General features: G+C 54.7%; 3 protein-coding genes across 3 annotated transcripts; 1 reads left to right on the forward strand and 2 right to left on the reverse strand.

Annotated features, from left to right (window-relative positions):
• Nucleotides 1–345: 345 nt before the first annotated feature.
• LOC34619863 (ATP-binding cassette sub-family G member 8) lies at nucleotides 346–6,133 on the reverse strand. Its single transcript, XM_026334285.1, has 14 exons — nucleotides 5,933–6,133; nucleotides 5,506–5,829; nucleotides 5,044–5,187; nucleotides 4,749–4,863; nucleotides 3,980–4,180; nucleotides 3,584–3,644; nucleotides 2,465–2,812; nucleotides 2,186–2,268; nucleotides 2,087–2,121; nucleotides 1,786–1,908; nucleotides 1,337–1,567; nucleotides 1,020–1,141; nucleotides 717–822; nucleotides 346–549 (listed from the first exon to the last, which is right to left on the reverse strand). Exons 1-14 carry the CDS (start codon nucleotides 6,131–6,133, stop codon nucleotides 346–348), a joined length of 2,298 nt encoding a protein of 765 aa, XP_026190070.1.
• A 287-nt stretch (nucleotides 6,134–6,420) lies between these two features.
• LOC34623238 (putative elongation factor TypA-like SVR3, chloroplastic) lies at nucleotides 6,421–13,618 on the forward strand. The gene is made up of 14 exons (XM_026334287.1): nucleotides 6,421–6,831; nucleotides 7,369–7,689; nucleotides 7,961–8,185; nucleotides 8,775–8,878; nucleotides 9,119–9,188; nucleotides 9,519–9,825; nucleotides 10,195–10,469; nucleotides 10,728–10,876; nucleotides 11,233–11,373; nucleotides 11,511–11,606; nucleotides 11,942–12,521; nucleotides 12,912–12,998; nucleotides 13,275–13,391; nucleotides 13,550–13,618. Exons 1-14 carry the CDS (start codon nucleotides 6,421–6,423, stop codon nucleotides 13,616–13,618), a joined length of 2,952 nt encoding a protein of 983 aa, XP_026190072.1.
• Nucleotides 13,619–14,081: 463 nt separating this feature from the next.
• Nucleotides 14,082–18,750, reverse strand: LOC34623237. Its single transcript, XM_026334288.1, is given in 8 exon segments — nucleotides 14,082–14,477; nucleotides 14,673–14,956; nucleotides 15,548–15,797; nucleotides 15,944–16,394; nucleotides 17,018–17,253; nucleotides 17,538–18,312; nucleotides 18,372–18,559; nucleotides 18,709–18,750. Coding segments are annotated over 8 exon segments (2,622 nt in total).
• Between the last annotated feature and the right edge of the window lie 12 nt (nucleotides 18,751–18,762).

Consider the following 18,762-nt stretch of genomic DNA (forward strand, 5'->3'; position numbering starts at 1 on the left):
CCAATCGTGAATGGTGAGGATGCCTTACATAGTCCACATGCATCCTTTGCCCATTTTCCATAAGGCACTCGAGATGCTCACCTCATAGTCAGCAGTACGGTAAGAGGCAATATGCCCCTTCACTGCCACGCAGTTGCGCGGAGCAGCAAAACCATGTTCACGATATGAAAATGAGATAATTCCAATCAACAAGGCCGAAAAATAAACATGTGATTTAAAAGGGTATAGGCCTTGTAGGGTCTGCTGTCCGGAAACGCACCCCAATGAACTACCGAGCTTCCACAAATCGGCGCCCACAGTATCAATAGCTTCTGCCTTTACAGCAATACCAACGGATGCAGGAAATTACTTAGCAAGTCTCTTATTCATCCAGTAGAGGATGCAGGCGCCGTGCGCAGCCACTGTAGAGCCCGCCAGCGGCAGTATGTCGGCTAGCCACAGCCACTGCTTCGGAGTTAGTGATGAATCAGCAAATGTTCCAGCTAGTCCGAAGGCTTTGTACATTTCTTCGATTGTTGGATAGCCAAAAATCGCTCTCCGCTCCGGATCCTGAAAAACGCGTCAACCGCAAATGTATAACAGTTTGGGTTCTGAAAAATTGCACTCCTGCAAGCGAGCAGAGCATGCTGATGAGTCAATTACTTCAAATCTCAGACTAGGCAAAGCAGCGGAGAGAGTCCTCAACTTGCGGCGATAGCTAAGGGTTTACAGCTCACATTGAAGATGTCTTGGTCGTCGTTGTAAAGGACAATGGCCAAACCCTCAAAAAGATAAAAGTAAGGAGAAAGGAAAATGAGGAAACGCAGAGCAGTAGGTACCGACCTATGAAAAGACACCGCACGACCCCTATATTCCCAATCCATACATCACAAACACACAGGCCTGAATAGAACCCCAAAAGTGTAACAAAAAACTCATATCTGTATCTCCAGTTTCCAATGCCCCAGCTTCCAGACGGTCAGCCGCGCCCTCAAACCTTTCCTTTATGTTTCAAACGCAAACGCTCGTATTTTGCTTGCTTTGGGTTTGCATTGAGTCCGTTTAGGAGCGAGGTGAGGAAGAGCCAACCGCCTCCCACAGCGTTGACCCCCATAAAAGTAGAAAGAAGGGCAGAACAGAGCTGCATTATGGAATCCACGAACTGCCACAAACATCCACAGCAGCAGCACCAGCGCCATAATCGCAGAACATTGGGGAATATGGCCATTGCTAGCCAACGAGAGTACCCGTCAAGCACGCCAGCCGGCGGGGTAGTGGGCCCTTAACCGCCCCAGAACGAGAACGCCAGCAACAATAGCTATATCAACACGAAGAACCTTGAGGACTACGTTGCTGCAATCCCAACAGCAGCCAGATCTTCATCAGCCACACGAATAGCTGCCTCGCCATCAACCGCAGCAAAGGAAAGCAATCGGAAAACTCGGTGCGACTGTGTGCTTACAGCTTCGAAAATGAAGTATAGGAGCAAGACCATGGGCAATCTGCCGAAGGGAAAGCCGCAAAGGCCAAAGATGATGAGGAGAGAGGGTACCAGAGTCACCAGAATCAACAGAAAACTTGTACAAATCTAAACACACACAACTAGGCACACGCTCACACAGTCGTGAAGCCCAAATCCTGGCCCTTAACCCTTAGGCAACATGCATTAAGCCCAGTAGAGGCACACCGCGGTCTGCTCAGAGCGTAGCTGAGCAAAACCTTCGAAAAGGCAGATTCAACAGTACCGGCATCTGCTGCAAAAGTCCGTATATATCCTACAACCCACACCCGTTAAAGAAACGTTACCTCAGCAAGGAGGTAGGGGCCTGGGGAGTAGTATCCGTCTGAAGTCTCGTACAAGAGCTGCAGTTTTCTCTCCAAATAAATAACCGTGTTCACGAAGGGAATGATGCTCAGCGCAATGCACATCTGCACCGAAAAGCACGGACCTCTCAGCCCTGAACTTCAATGTGTCGGCGGCTCTGTCTTGTGGTTTCAGCTGCGTCATCGTTCTTAAAAATAAGCAGAGGGGGGCGAAGAGGAGAAGGGATGGGAAGGAGAAGGGGGCGTTTCTCTCTTGGGCTTGCGGTGCACGCGCAACACTGACCAGGACGTGCGCAGAGAGCTGGTAAAAGACAGCGCCTTTGTAGTATGCATTCAGGAAGAGGATACCGGTAAGAAGGGAGTATATGTAGACAGAGAGGACTGTCAGACACAGGGAGCGGCGGTCCCGCACCGTGCGGCGAATTGAGCGCTGCTGCAACACCCAATACTGTTTCAGCCAGGAAGCTTGATCTCTGCAAACAGGGGTGGAAAGAAAGTCACACCCGGATTAGGCAAGCACTAGGCAGGCAAAAAGAGAATAGAAGCTGAAGCAGGGTGGAGCAGGCAGACTGCTGCTGCTGCTCGCCACCACAGAGGGAAAAGATAGTGCAGCCTGTACATATTTCCATCCCTCTTAGCTGTCGTCTGCCATGGGCCTCACCTCCGTGAGCCTCCATCTCTTAAGAGCATATTTAAAGCAGAGCCAGGTCCTTCTTCCTCGGCTTCTGTGCTTCCAACATCCTTCGCAGACTCGTTCAGCGTCTCTTTTGAGCAGCCCTCTGTCACCTTGGTTGGGCCCGGAGGCGTGAAAGCCTGTGTCTCTCTCTCACAGCCTCCCTTAGCCCCTATTCGATCCTTTGCCTCTCCTTCCTCTTTCGACTTGCCAGTCCACCACTGCGCCTTCTGCGAATGTGGGGGTTCTGCAACATCAACAGACGCACTATTGACGCACAGCCCCTCTCCTGCAAAAGCAGCTTTTGGCGAATACCCACAAAAAAAAGCCTCATAGCTTCAAGGCGGGGTCTCTCTAGCTGCCAACCTCAGCATACACAACACATGTACACCGCGCTATGCACAAGCAAGCATGCATGCAAGCATGCATGCATGCTTGCACACGCGCCAGAGCCACGCAGATACGTGCAATAAGACTGCACATTTATCTGGATGTTTGGGAAACCTCTGGACAAGGCTGCCGCAATCGACATAAAGCCGACATGCACAAGCACAAGCACACCAGTGTACGACCAGCATGCACGTGTCAGCGACCCCCATAACGGCCCCCCCTCAACAGGAAGGGAGGAGATTTTCTTAGATTGAATATGCTGCGGCTGCGTAGCTTTCACTCAATCAACGCAGCCGGTGCGCAGACGAGCGAAGAGCACAGGCGGCAGGAAGAAAGGGAGCAAGGAAAAAAGGAGTAAAATAGGGTGCTCCTGTCTCTGTCAATCTGTCTGTCAGTCTGTCAGTCTTTCTGTCTTTCTGTCTGTCTCTTCTCGCGTTGCATTTGGCTGCCTTGCAACCCCATGCATGTCCAAAGAACGTGAGGACGCTTGAGAGACGGGAGGGGGGCGCAACAAGAGGATCAGCCTGTGGAGCCGCGATCCCGGATCCAGTGAAAGAGCACTAGGGAATTCCTTAAACGGCAAAGAGGATATTGATTTGCTTACTCTCTTTAACACGCTGCATATGCTGCAGGTGCTCCCAGACGCGGCTCTCTTGCTTTTTCTTCTCGGTTGCTTCGTAAGCATTCGCGAGAGTCTCTAAGCAGCAGGAGGGGCACCCGACGGTCACCAGTTCCAAGTAAAATTCCGCAGGATTCAAGTACAGCGGCAAGGGATGTTCTGCAGGCGGCATCACAGCGCACAAGCGGTACTTATGCCCATCGGCAGTTGCCATTATGCGTTTTTTTCACACGAAAGGGATTTCTAGCCAAGCGCAAGAAGGGGGCACAGACACACGCCGAGGTCCATGCTGCAATAGAGCAAGCGTGCAAAGCGAAGCGCTCGCCAGGAGTAGAGTGCCGCATCAAGCCGGCCCGTCATTTGCCCACGGTAAGTGCTTGCCCGGTAGTTAGCCTACGCATATTGGAGCCTACTGCACAGCTGGCAGGCATTCCACGCATCTGCCTGCCCTCAAGCGCTGAAGGAGACACACAATTCATGCTCAGCAGGCTGACCTAGTCTCGTGAAATAGGCTTCCATGTACTCCCTGGGTCCGTTATAGATGCAGCGGCCGGCAGCAAGCAGAATAACAGAGTCGAAGCACTCGAAGACCTCCGAGCGAGGCTGATGAATGGAAACAATGAAGGTGACACCACACTGAGAAGCGACGCGGCGCAAGCCAAGGACCAGTGAAGAGGCGTCTGTCGAGCTCAGGCCTGCAGGTGTATCGAGCAGAGCGCAGGGCATCAAGACTCAAACACAGAGGCGGAGTGGGTAAGAGCATGCGCGCATGAGGAAGGCGAACAGGCGGTTTGCTGACAATACGCGTTAGTTTGATCGCGGAGCACGAAGGCAAGCAGGCGATCGGCTATGCAGAGCAGAGAGCAAAGCCGGTAAAGGATCCAGGACAAAGGAATGGGAGGGGGAGGGAAGAGAGGAGAGGGGGTGAAGGGGGGTGTCGCCACGCCACAGAGAGACACAGAGCATACAAGACAGCAGTAGCCGAAGAAGGGCAAGAGAGGAGAAACCGAGAGGCCGATAGAGGGGGACACGCGGCGACTGAGGAAGAGAGAGACAGAGAGAGAGAGAGGCAGACAGAGAGAAACAGAGACAGAGAGACAGACAAAGAGAGAGACAGACAGAGAGAGCGAGAGAGACAGACAGAGAGACAGAGAAACAGACAGACAGAAAGAGAAACAGCAGACAGAGGCAGACAGACAGAGAGAAACAGAGACAGACAGAGAGACTGTATGCCACAAAGGTCGTGCAACAAGAGAGGCGCACCAGAAGTTGGCTCGTCACAAAAACATAGCTGCGCTAGCGACACGAGTGCTTGGCCAGCCATGAGCCGTTTCTTTTGTCCCCCCGAGATTCCGCGAACGCGTATGTTGCCTACGCGCTGTTATATAAAGCAGAACACAATACCGATTTCGATGCAAACACACGCATGCACGCAGAGCTACACAGCGGACCAATCTCGGGGTCCCTGGAGAGCCAAAGGGTACTGCGGGAGTGAGCAATGCACTTTAGGAATTTGCGCTCAAAGGGCTGCGTTTTGAGGCTTTAAGGAGGGATATACCTTATGTGCAACCTTGGAAAGGCCAAGGAACTCAATCGCACCATCCACAAGCTGGTGCCTCTCTTCCTTCGTATAATTCGTCTTTAGAGCTGCAGAAAACTCGAGAACCTCCTGAACGGTCTCTTGCCCCGTATATATCGCGTCCTGAGGCAAACAGAACCGCCAAAGTGGTCACAAAGCGCCTTCTAATGAATGAATCGAAAGCCTGTATATCTATAAACATCTCTCTAGACATAGACATGTATACACAGATATGTATATATATAAGTACACTTCTATATGGATATACGTCCATATATATGTATATATCAGTTAGGCAAGCAAGACAGATGCATCCTACTTTGGCCGTCTTTACGGTCCGCGTGTGGTACATGTATATATATATATATATATATATATATATATATATATATATATATATATATATTCGCCTCGAATAGATACCTGCCGGGAAACCCCTACCTGCGGCACATAGATTGCGACGCGCTTGAGGTCTCTGTATACTCGGGGGACGCCATTAAGGAAGACATCGCCATCGTGCTTCGCCTTTTTTCCGCTAAGGCAGTCCAGCAAGGTGGTTTTGCCGCTGCCTGAGGGGCCCATAAGGGCAACTACGCTGCCGGGCTTGATGACGCCTGAGCAGAGAGCAATCCAGCAATATGCGAACTGCATGCAGAAGCCTTGTACACCTCGTGTAGCGGCGCTCCCACCACTTTGACAAAAAATTGCATGCTGCAAATGCCGCAGGTAGCGGCAGCACTGGGAGCCACCGTTGAAGCAGCTTGCCTGAGATAGGATGCAGAATGGTAACCGTTTCCTCCCCTGAGAAGCTCCTTTTTTTGATGCTATAAGACACATCGCGGAAGGCCAAGTAACACCCGCGAAGAACCTCGCTGCCAGTCGCAGGCGATCCCCCTGTGAGGCCTTCCGGAGCTACTTTAGCACGCCTCGTAGACTCCCTCGTGAGCAAGGATGCAGTATGTAGGGATGTCGAGGGAGTGGCAGCTCGAATCCTCGAGGCTTCGCTCTGTGGTTCACCCCCTACCTCTCCAGCAGCCTTGCTGCTGTCATTCCAGAGGCCTAGGCGCATGGTATTCAAAGCCCTGATGACGGCAAGAAATCACAGGAGGGGCAGGCAGCGCTGGTAGGCGCTTGCTGCTGCGGTGTATCGCCACTCGGCGAAAGGCACAACGCTTCGAAGGACGGGTTTGGTGCTGCTTTGGCTGCCGTTGCTGCCCGTGCAGCAGCAGCGCGATCGCTTCAGCAATTCCAGCGGAAGCTACGGAGCTTCGTGCAAGGGGAGCTCCTGTAAACCGGTGTTGCTTGCTGGTGCTACTGCCTGCTGGTGCTACTGCTTGCTGGTGCTACTGCTTGCTGATGCTGCTAGCTGGAATCCTGGAGGCCCTTGCAGGAAACGCTGGCAAGGCAAGACCAAAAGCACCATATAAGAGGAGACGTGAGCAGGAAGTACTTACTCCCGCACAGGAAAATTCTCGTTTAAGGGAGAAAAAGCCGCAAACACGATATATGTGCACTCCAGCGACGCGGCGCCTTCATAGCGAGCAGCCCGCGATTTTCGGAGGGCCTCCCTCGAAAGCCCACGCGGCTGCTCCCGTTTATTCCCCTAGAACTTCGAAACAAGAACAATCGAAGAACAAAACAATGCCTGTTAGAGAGTGTAGGCATGCCAGAAATAGCGGGTTTACATACACACTTCGCGCTGAAGGGGGCCTACAGCATCCACGTCAGAGAAACCCGCGCACTGCAGCCGAAGTGTTTCACCCGATTGCGCGTAGGCACGCATGCCTCCATGAGGGCTTGCGCATAGAGACCTCTAATTCTGCCTTCCAGCCTCTAATATGTGTGTAAATTAAAGCCAGCTGTTGGGGGTACGAGCTTGAATCGACAGAGGCCGTGAGGGTGTGGGGTGTGTGTATGTGTATCTGCGTTTGTGTGTCTGTCTATGGATGTCTCGAGGCATTCATGCTCCGCGTGCCGATGATGCTCCCTGCTGCTGCTGCTCGCATCCTGGTCCCTCCTCGACCTCTGAATAGCATTATTAGTGGCGTTTTTCTCGTCACGCAGCGTAGCACAGACGGCAACGGCAGCGCGAAGTAGACAGCAGGAGAGGCGACGGCACTGGGCGTTCCCGAGTGGACTCGTCGCTGTGTAGCAGCCATGCTACGGCAGCAGCCTTTCTTTTCCTTCTTCTTGTTGTCGCTGCTGCTGCTGCTGTTTTTGCTGCCTCACTGGATCCCCGCCTTTAGGGTTGCTGCCTGGTGTCTTCAAGGCCAGCAGTACAGAGAGGCTCTCCCTCCCAGGCAGGGAAGGGGGGGCCCCTGGGGGCCCCCCCGCGCCTTCTTCTTACAGCAGATTCGCCAGACCAACAGTCCCAGCCACTCTATTCGGCGGCAGCTGCCTTTTCGCTCGGCAATAGCCTTCACGTGCTCTGCAGCCTCTCCACGAACGCCCCTGCCAGCGGCGGAAGCTGCACCACAGCGGGAAGCATCGCAGTGTAGCGAGGCAGCACCACTACGCAACATTGCCATCGTGGCTCATGTCGACCATGGGAAAACAACGCTTGTTGACGCGCTGCTGGCCTTCGCGGCAGAGCAGCAGCAAGGGCAGCAACAGCACAGGAAGCCCGTAAGCCACCACACGCACAGCGGGAAGCCCCTCCGCAGAGTGCTACACCTCAGTAAAACTGCCCTTCTACGAGGCAGCGATATTCAGATGGTGTAGCCATTCGCAGATCTTCATGCGCCAGACTGCTCGTATATAGCGACGGCGGGCTCATAGCGGGTCGAAGGGAAAGCAGGAAGACGATTTTTTAAAAATGTAACCTCGAATCTCTCTTCCTTGGTGTGGTGCTTTGGTGTGCTTTGGGCATCAACACGTTCCTTGATGCATGCATTAGACTATGGAGAGGCAGCTTGACAGGGAGGACCTCGAGCGCGAAAGAGGAATTACCATCAGAGCCAAAGTGGCGTCGCTCACTCTCCCTCTTGACGCCTCCAACCGCAGCAACACTATTGGAAGAATCAATATCATCGATACACCGGGTCATGCAGACTTTGGAGGCGAAGTGGAGCGCGTCATGCACCTCGCAGACGGCATCCTTCTGGTTGTAGACGCAAACGAGGTCTGCTGCTGCTATTGCTGCTGCTGTTTTGCTGTCGCTGTAGTTGTTGCTGTTACTGCGACTAATGAGAGTCATGCAACACGCGGTAAAGGAAGGGAGCTGCGCGGTCCCGTGTATGGTGGGTGTGTGTGTGTGTATGCATGTAAATGTGTGTGTACATGTTTGTGTGTAAGTGTGTGTAAGTGTGTGCAAGTGTGTGCACGTGTGTGTGTGTGCGTAAGTGTATGTGTTTATGTAAGTGTGTGCGTAAGTGTATGTGTTTGTGTAAGTGTGTGTAAGTGTATGTGTTTATGTATGTGTTTATGTAAGTGTGTGTGTAAGTGTATGTGTTTGTGTAAGTGTGTGTGTGTAAGTGTGTGTGTTTATGTAAGTGTGTGTTTGTATACATATATATATATATATATATACATATATATTATGTGCGTATGTATGTATATGTGTATAAATGTATCTATCTGAATAATTGCTTGTCTGTCTGTCTCTTGTTCTCTCTCTGTTTCCCCTCTGTTTGTGTGCGTTTGTTGTCTGGCCCGAAGCTCCTGGAACCGCTCCTTCTCTCTGTGTGTATCTGTGCGTTTGTCTTTTGCAGGGTCCCAAGCCGCAGACGCGTGTGGTCTTGCAGAAGGCACTTCAGGCAGGACTGCGAGCTGTCGTGGCTATCAACAAGGTGGACAGGTCGACGGCTAAGCCGGAGTAAACAGCTGCACTGCACCTGCTTGTGAATGCTGCCAAAAAGCGCGTTGTGTCTGCGTTTTTTCCTTGAAGCAGCAGGTCCCTGGTGTGGCGGCTCCGATGTTGCGTGTTGTCTGTTGAGTGTGCTGCCGCTTTCTGGACGTAACAGCACAGGTTGCAGGCTGTAATCGACTTGTTTTCTTGAAGCGTTTGATTGTGTTGCTGCTGCCGCGTGTATGCATGCATGCATGCTCCGCACAGGGAGGTGGCGTCGCGCGTATTCGACTTATTCCTGCAGCTCAACGCCTCGGACGACCAAGCGGACTTTGAGGTCACTCGCCATGCTCTGTTTACTAGTGCTGCTGCAGCTGGCGCTGCGCCTCCTCTTGTCGCTCGCTGCCTGCCCGACTGCATTTGCTGCTGGCGTTGGTGTCTCTACCTGTGTTGCTGCATGCTGCGGGTGCTGTCCCCAGAGAGGCCCTCTTTCTCTCTCTTTCTCTCTCTCTCGCTGTCCTCTCTTTTCCTCCAGCGTCTTCTTCGGGTAGCTCGACACGTGCGTTGAATACGGGGGCTGTTGTGCGTGTCTGTGGACGCTGTTTGTTTGGTTGCAATAACGCCTTTACACGTGGCGAGCGTCGCACCCCCTGTCGGATGTATGCAGGTTGTCTACACGTCAGCGCTGCAACGTCGGAGTGGCGACTCTCCGGGAGCTCTAAGGCCTTCCATGGAACCCCTCGTCTCTGCTCTTTTCCGCCTCAGTCCGCGTGCCTCACTTCCAGCAGACAACGCGGCTGTGGCGAAAGAAGCATCAGGCTCAGCAAGCAGCCTGCAGTTTCAGGTAGCACACGTTGAAGAAGACGCCTTTAGGGGTCGCTTGGCCCTCGGAAAACTCCAGGGGGGTGCCCTCCTCCCGGGAACACCCCTTGGCATCATCCGAGCGACAGCTCCCGAAGAGCCACCCAAAAAGGGTGCGCTCTGTTGTTTGGCATGCGTCTGCTGCTCATTTGCGACTTGAGATGCCTTCAGTGTTCCTGTCTGTCTGTGTGTCTGTCTCTCTGTCTGTGTCTCTGTCTCTGTCTCTCTGTCTGTGCGTGTCTGTGTGTCTGTCTGTCCCTCTGTGCGTGTCTGTCTGTCTGTCTCTCTGTCTGTGTGTGTGTGTGTGTGTCTGTCTGTCTCTCTCTGCCTCTCTGTGTATGTGTCTGTCTGTAGATACTGCTGCTGGCAGAAATGTTGCCTCTGCCGTGTTGCTGGCACTGTTTAGATTATGGGGCCTGCTGCTTCCGCGGGTTGCGCTCTCCTGCTTATTTCGAAGGGTTTCTTTCTTCCCGTGGCTGCAGTGGTGTCAGTGCCTGGACTGCTGCGGCAAGCTCGTGCAAAGAAAGTGCACGACGCGTGGTGGTGTTCTGTTGCCGCTGTTGCGAGTATTGCAGCAACATTCACTGCGGTATATCGTTACGAGGGGCTGGAGTTGACGCCTGTCGACCCTGCCCTGCTGCAACGACAACAGCAGCAGCAGCAGAAAGGGGCACCTGGTCCCCTTGACGGGGATCTGCTGATTGTGGGAGGCCTCTCGCAGGAGGTTCGGGTGGGCGACTCCCTTGTTGACCTTGCGGTACGCTGAGGCATCCGTCTGTGCGTTTACTTTAATTGCTGCTGCCAGTGCAGCTAGACGGGCGAAATTCCCGTCAACGTGCTTGCTCCGTTCCAGCTTGCTTTCGACCAGCGCCGTTCGTAGTTGCTGCCGGCTCTCCTGCTTGTGTTGCGACTCCGCGCATGCTGCGGCTCTCTGTGGGCCTTTCTTCTCCTGCGTCTCTGCCAAGCCTCTGCTTCTCGCAACCACCACTAGCCTACTGTGCCACTCTTGCCGCAGAACCCGCGTCCTCTATCCGCCATCAAGGCCGAATCCCCTACAGTGTCTGTCTTGCTATTGCCGAACGGCTCTCCCCTCGCAGGGAAAGACAGCGGTGCCCCCACGACCATCCTGGGTCTTAGAGACAGGCTCAGGACGCTTATCCGCAAGTACTACTTTTTCCAGTTCTCATGTGTAGCGCCCATCCTGAATGCCTTGTTTCCCTTGCTCCTGCTAACACGCCGCACGCACAAACAGGAGGGGCCCCCTTCTGCAGGGTCACCCTTCTCTCCTGTCCACACACGCGACCCTTCTGACCCGCTAGGCCCTTCCAACCAGCCACACACAAGGAATTTTCAGACAGAAAAAAAACGCTGCCGAGTCTTCCCCCACATGCTTCTGCGTGTGCAAGTAGTAGTAGCTCCTTTCGCCATAGGTACGGCCCCGTGTCAGGAGTTCCCCGGGTACGCGTGCGCAGCAGGCTGCCGAGCGGCATGTGGCATGTGGTGTGTGGTGTGTATACTAGCGACGTCTCAGCAAGGGTCTCAGTCGGCCCCGGAGGCCTCTGCCTGAGCGGCAGAGGCCCCCTGCACCTTGCAGTTCTCATCGAGAGCCTTAGGCGACAGGGCCTCGAGCTGGCAGTTGCAGCTCCAGACGTTCTTCCCAAGTGCGAAAAAATATACTCAGTCAAGGCTCGCTTGAGCCAGAAAAGCTGCTCGTTTTGCCGCTTGCGAAAGGGGCCTTAGCCGGAAGGGCGACCTGTATGTGTCTCTGTAGCGCTGACGTGTTGACGTGTGGCCTTAGGTGGGATGGCACACAATGGCTGGAGCCCTATGAGGATTTTGAACTGACTGTCGCCGCGGACGGCCTAGGGCCTGCCCTAAGGGAAATTCAGAATCGGTCAGTCAGTGAACGGCTTTGTAGCTCCCCTTGGCTTCTACGCCTTGATGCATACTGTTATCGCTCGCCTACCTGCGCTTCATGGGTGTGTCTGCCCTTGCTGCCGTCTGTGTCTGCCGCCGCATGGGAGCAGCTGCTGCCTCACTCTCCTGTGGGAGCCTCCTCCCGCTGCGCGAAGGCCGCCTTCGTGGCCCTCTTTCCTGGCCGCCTCTGTGCGCAGCTAGCTAGCTGCCTCTTATTCTGTGGCAGTGTTGGCCTATCGAAATCGCCGCTTTTCAGTATTCTGGCCTCTTTCCTGACTGCGCAGGGGCCCCACAGCGGTAGGGCCCCCGCAGGAATCGACGGCTTGGGAGTAGCGTCTCGCTTTCCTGGCCGGCTGCCGCATCCCCTGCATGTTCAACTGGCCTGTGGTGTCTGCTGCGCATCTCCAGGCGAGGAACAGTGACTGAGGTCGCGACTGGAGAGTCTTCCTCGTCCAGCAGCAGCGACAGCACCGGTAGCAGCACGCTGTTCTTCCGTGTAGCCACTCGCTTCTCCTTTGGCCTGAAGGCTGCCCTAATGGAGGCCTCGAAGGGAACAGCGCTGCTGCATTCGTCCCCCGCGGGCTTTCTGCCTCTCGTTGAAGGGGCCCCCGTTCCGCGAGCGGCTAGGGGCCCTCCTCCTGCGGCTGCTGCAGCAGCGGGAGGAAGCGAGAAAGGCGCTCTAGATGAGGACGATGAAATGGAGATCCTGCTGCAGCAGCAGCAACAACAGCAGCGCCTGCCCAAGGAGGGCGAGAAGCAACAGGGGCCTGGCCGCAACGTAATTGCCGTGAAGAGACATGTGGAGGGAGGAGACAGCCAAGAGAGACACCGCGGCTTCCTGGTGGCAGTAGAGGCCGGCAATGCAACCGTCAAAGGCATCTTGCATGCACAGGTGATTTTCGAGCCACACTACCGGCTCCCAACCACCACTGCTAGCCCCCGAATCACCAAGTTCGCTACGTAGCGCTCTGTCTATAGGTATACATGCGGAGCTGGCACAGCCGGCCAGCAGACAAACAGTTGTATTGACACGCATGCGGCGGCGAAAGTAGCCCGATGCCGTTTCTCTTGTGTGTTGCGCGTTTTTGAAAGAACGTTCTTCATTGCTCTTTCGTTAGAACACCTCTGCTGATCGAGAAGCAGAGGACGGCTAGCGCTTTTGATATCTTCCTACGCTGATGTCTAGCTAGCTGTCCAGCTGATGGCAGCCAGCTCAACGATTTGCACAGTTCACGTACCGCTGGTGGGCTTGCTGCTGAAATGTCTGGTGCTGTCGCTGCAGGAACGCGGGCAGGTATTTGTGTCTCCTGGAGATGAGGTCTATGCCGGCATGCTTGTTGGTCTACATAAACGGCCCAATGACCTCCCTGTATGTCTCGCACCCTACTCAGAGGAGCTAACAGCCTTGTTGGTTGGCTCCTACTGGTCCTTAAAAGGCCCTTAGAAGCATATGTTCCCTCGTCCCTATTCGATCCGGCTTTGCCTTACGGCGGCAGTCTCGCTAGATGATTCCTGTGAAGTTGCCAACGGAAGGCCGAGCAGCTCACTGCTAGCTAGCTATCCAGATGGGGGGAGGGAGGTCTTGCCATCCAACTGATAGAATAGGCAGCAGATGGCGTGCCTAGCGAAGGTATTTTGCCTGCAGGTGAACATTTGCAAAGCGAAGAAGCTGACAAACATGCGGGCAGCTACTAAGGGCATTTCTGAGGGCATTGCACCGCCTATCAAGATTAATTTGGATAGCGCGCTCGACCTCATTGGAGTGAGAATTATGCCGATGATGCCGCGAGGACGACGCCGCACATGCGCGTGGTGGCTGTCCCTACCGCTGTCAGCGAGGCACACACGCTGTCTCTACTACGGCCGTTGCGTCTGCATGCTTCACCAACTGCTATTCACTGTCTTCCTGTGGTGCCGCAGCCCGGAGAGGTTGTCGAGGTGACTCCGAAAAACATTCGTCTTGCACTCCGATCCGCCATCCGCGCGTAGCAACAGGCCCCTCCCTGGAAAGGGGTTGCCAGAGAAAGAGGCCGCCCCTTGCCTCGCTCCCTGTGAGTTGTTTATTGATTATTGGCTGCCTCGAGCCTAAGAAGAGCTCCGCGCAACATGGCGCCCTTTGGCTCAGTCTGGACTGAGGGAAGGCAATGGAGGGATTACGCTATGCAGCCGGATGTACAGCTGTTTGTTCCAACCACTCTACTACCTTGAAGGCAGTCCGCCCTCTCTTCCCCCGCCGTGCGTTGCAGTCGGCTGCGCTGTAAAAAGCTTGCTAGTGACAACGGTTAGGGGACCAACACTAGTGGTAGCGTAGCCCTTAGAAGTTCCCCTTGAGCAGCTACTAGTGACAGCTCCAATGGTGCACAACCAGGTGAACGGCAATGCGCATATCGCCCTGTTTTATCTAAGTGACATAGGGTCTCTTTGATAAAGTTTCAACAACATTATAGAGTCATTATTGCGGCGACTCCCTAAGGGGCCCCTCCGGTACTCTCACAACAGATGCCGTCTTTTTCTGCTGCTCCTGATGATCCTCCCGTTGGTGCTGAAGCAGCACCAACCTGTGTCTACCACTGGTGCTCCGCGGTCGTTGCTGCTGCTGTAGCTCCCTGAGTCTAGGCTTGCATGCGTTTATTTTTTGTTGAAGGTGTGCAGCAGCAGCAGGAATGTCGTATTGCCTGGCAGCACGGCGCTGCTGCTGCTGTAGGGGATCCCTGGGGTGTACATACACCTCGGGTGCATGCAGACAAAAGCGTTCAAACTCGCTGTCCATCAAGGAAAGCGTATTATATCCCAGCGCACTCCACACGCCATGACGCAATGCCACCTCGCCCATTTGTAGACCGCTGCCCTGCAACAAGTGCACATGCGGCAGCAGAAACGGCACCGGTAAATACCGACGAGCAGTAAGAATGAAGCAGCGTCATGGCCAGGGGAAAAGCCCGGCGAAGCGGCAGCATGCGCAGAAATGGGATTCGAAAAATTCCTATCATCAGGTAGCATCCAGCGCAGCCGCAGTATGGCATCGGCAGAAACGGGGGCATACTAAGTGTATGGGGGAGGCCTTGAGGGGCTCAAAGACGAGGTTGAGGGGCTTTATGACGAAGGGAGCAGTGTACAAGCTGGTGGAAACGGAAGCAGCGAAATCAATGCCCAAATGTTGCAGCAATTGACCGTAGGGAGGGACGCGCTGCTGCTGCTGCTCCTCTCTCGCCGCTGCTGCCCTCCAAGCCTCGTGCTGTTGCCACGCTGCTGCAGCACGCCGCCATTGCTGCTGCTGCTGCAGCGGCTGTAGCTGCATATCCACGCTATGCAACCCCAAAATGCTCGCTGCTGTAAAGGCCTCGTAGAACTGGACGGCATGGGAGCCTCCCCGCAATATCCTGGACGTCCTACGCACGCGCAGTAGCAGCCCAAGTCGGCGGAGGATGCAGGTCCTCCACGCGTGTTTCTCACAACACGACATCGAGCAAAAAACAAACACGAACGTAGGAGGCTCATAAAGAACCCGAATGCGAAAGGCCAGCAGCTGAGGTGAGCGGTTATCCCAGAAACTCACGCTGCAGCAAGCGCCGTCCAGGCCGTAGGATCTCTGAAGCGCTGCGCAGCAGCAACCCACGCGAGTGTACTGACAGCTCGAGGACTGCAGAGCATGAGAGCTTCAGGCCAGTTCAAGTGCGACAAAGCCTCTGTGCAAGTCCAGCCTGCGATGGAGAGGGACAGGAGGCATTCAACCGCCTGCAAAGCCAGCAAAACATAACTAACGCACACGTTTACGCCGCAGCTTCCACCAAGGCAGTCGAACATGCGCGCATCAAAGCAGTCCGAAAACGCGGAGGCGGAGCTCGACAACAGCCATTTAAAGAGTCCAGGGAAAAAGAGGACAGTAGAATAACTCTTGTCGGCATGACAAGAAACAACAGCATACCGCCAGCAAGGGAGAAATGATAGGGCTCCCCGGCATGAACCGCAGTAGGAGAAGGGTAAGGAGGCATTCACGCACACACACACATACCCCGTTGATGGAGATGGATTTGCTGCGAAGTGCTGCACAGAGGACTGCATGCAACTGCCGCAAAACAGCGCTGCTGCTGCTGTTGCTGCTGCAACACGCAACGGCCAAGAGCGCTAGGCACTCCCCCCGTAGCGAGGCTCCCGTCCGCAGCAGCCGCTGCAGACAGCCGCCACACGCAAACTCCTCCACCATCAGCAGTTACTCTTCAACCCCAGCTGCCGCAGCAGCCGCTGTAGAGAGGCCTTTGGCCCACAGCTGCGCTCCTTCTGTCTGCTTCATGCAAGAGGCAGAAAAGCACTTACTTCCTCTAGGGCATGCAGCAGGGGAAGAGCTGCAACGCAGCGGTCGTTGTACAGCAGCAAGAGGGCCAGTTGCTGCTGTTGCTGCAGTGCCTCTGTTGCCGGCAGGAGCAACGCCGACAGCTTGAGCAGCTCCTCTGCGCTCATGTGATCTGCAACAGCGACAGCATGCCACTACCAGCGCACTGTACGCAAGGGAAAGCGGAGGGAGCAACAGCTTCCGCAAGCAGACCGAGAAGCACATATTTTTTTCGACTGTAACAGCCGCAGGGATACAGCTCCATCTGCGCTACCTGCAAGAGCAACAGCTGCTTCCGCCAGAGCCTGTGGATGCAACTGATTCGCTCTGGAAAGCAAATTTGCTTTCACCGCTGTTGCAGCCGCACTCATTGGGGGGAGGCCACCCGCCGCAGAACACAGATCTGCCACCACTGCGGCACATGCACCGCAGTCCCTTCCCCATACATCCACATACATAACTTACACGTACATCTACACTACCAGTGCCTGATCCTGCAGCTGCTGCACAGAGGCTCTGCAAACGAAGCAAAAGGTTTTAGGGGCTGGAAAAAGTGCCCCTGCACCAGCTGTCTAGCTAGCTAGCTAGACAGCTGGTGATCGTCAGCAGTTGCAGGTCTTACACGCATCCGGAAGTTCGTCAAAACAGCCCCCGAGGCGATCTAACAGTAAACTAAGCAAATCACGTGCCTCTGAGCAACAGCAGCAGCAGCACAAGCATCAGCCAACAGGCCAGCAGCACCAGTTGGAGCGAAAGCTACGCGAGTGGCAGCGGAAACAGAAACACCTAAATAAACAGCACCACCTGAAATTCGAGCAAAACACAGTCTTTAGCAGCAACAATAACAACTACCATACCCGGAATACCAGTATATACATGCAGAAGCTTTAAAAGCGTATCCCGCGGCGCATCTGAGAAAAACAAACCATATGCTCTTAGCAGAAGCAACTTTCGCATTTCTGCTGTTGTTGCTGTTGCTGTTGTTGCTGTTGTTGTTGCTGCTGCTGCCAGACATACCAGGAGCCGCAGCAACTTTGCTGCTGATGTGATGAATGAGCAGCGGATCTCTCAGGAAGCTCATCGACTGCCGCAAGGCCTCATGGCTGAAAGGATGCAGCGCATCCGCTATAACGTTTAGAGATAAGCCGTTTTGTTGCCCTTGCAGGGGATCCTGCTGCTGATTCTGCTCGCGCAACAAGCCAGCATGCATCCTGGCATTCACGGCGAGGGGAAAGAAATTTGACGAGACACCCCCAGGCAACACTGCGGCAGCCAGCCAAGCGCAGCGACCAACCTGCAGCAGTAGCACCCCCACCCCCACCCACAGCGTGCACTGATGCCTGTTTCCTGCAAGCCTGTACCTTTCAAAGAAGCAAAAGTGGATGCCGAAAATGCAGCTGTACTGGCAAGTTCTGCCTTGCAGACGCAGCGGCATCTCGATGTACATCACAAAAAATGCAGAGATGGCAGGCAGTCTGTCTCATGGCGGGTGCGGGTGCGGTTTTTTTCTGTTGCTGCATCGCTGTGCAGTCGAAGGCATGCACGAGGAGCGAAGAAGTCACACTGCCATGCCCTTACATCAGCAAAAGGAACCAGATGCAGCTTATCCTCGTAGCAGCAGAAGGCGGCCCTTGCGAGGTGCTCTAGAGTTGTGCCTCTGTGGCTGCTGCAAGGGTTCTGCTGTTGCTCCTGCTGCTGCCTGCGCTGCAGGAGCAGCAAAATGGCGGTTGACTGGATGACGCTATGCAGCTGAGAAGGAGCGAGGTCTCGAATCCTCAGCAACAGTGGCGAAGCATGCGCCTCTGCTGCTGCAAGGAGGAATGGGGGAGCTGTCAGCTGGTAGTCGCTGCCGCCACTGTGTTTGCCTGCCTCTCCTGCAGGTGCAGTCTCCGTGCGAAGCTCTGGGGATGCCTCGCGAGGTCCCCATGCTAAGAAATCTGGCGTGCTGCACTCCGTCAGTTGCTTTGCTGCTGCCGCTGCGAGCTGCTGTAGCTGCTGCAGCTGCTGCTGCACTTGCTGCGCAGCCGACCCGCTGCCTCCAGTCTGCGGCTTCCAGAAATAGTGGAAACTACTCACGTGGTTTCCATCACCCCCAGAGGGGGCGGCAGCAGCCGCCGCAGCTGCTGAAGAGAACCTGAGACCAGCTGCCTCGGGAGAGGCTGCCGCAGCTGCTGATGCCGAGGCATAGCTGTAATCTGTTCTAGCAGCAGCTGAGTGAGCTGGCGAGCTCACAGATGCTACGTGAGTGCGGCACCAGGGGCATGTTTCACCCCTCGTCGCGCCTTGGGAGCCTCTAGCTAAGGACACTCCTGAAGCTCTAAAAGAACCGGCATGACGCACACGCAGCAAAAGGCTGGAGGCAAACGCAAGGGGAGAGGGCATTCGCAAAAATGGTGCTCGTGATAGGGCTGCCGCTCCTGCGGAGTTCGGGTGTCTGCGTCCATGGTGGAGCCACCGCTCTTATGACGATCGCTCGTCATGATCGCACTGAAAATACGTATTTTCGAGCCAAAAGAAGCAGACAATCGAGGGCATTGCCCAGTGCATGCAGCCCCACGGGGGTGTCCTACGGCGCCTCGCGCTGCTGCTTCTGCGCCTACCTACACCGTGGAAAAACCCCTCAACTTTGGTAGTTGGAAACTCTCGTTAAGCTTTTTGCTTCCTAAGGGGCATTGCGTGTTGGTTGGTACTACGTGACGGGGCCTCCCGGCCGTTCTCGAGGCTAAGGTTCGTGGTTCATGTGTTGGGCTTTCTCTGGGGGGAAGGCTACGGCTTCTGCTTCAGGGTACATTGTTTTGCTGTA

Source organism: Cyclospora cayetanensis, unplaced genomic scaffold (assembly GCF_002999335.1).
Source record: "Cyclospora cayetanensis isolate NF1_C8 unplaced genomic scaffold, CcayRef3 CcayRef3_contig_4, whole genome shotgun sequence".
Taxonomy (NCBI): domain Eukaryota; phylum Apicomplexa; class Conoidasida; order Eucoccidiorida; family Eimeriidae; genus Cyclospora; species Cyclospora cayetanensis.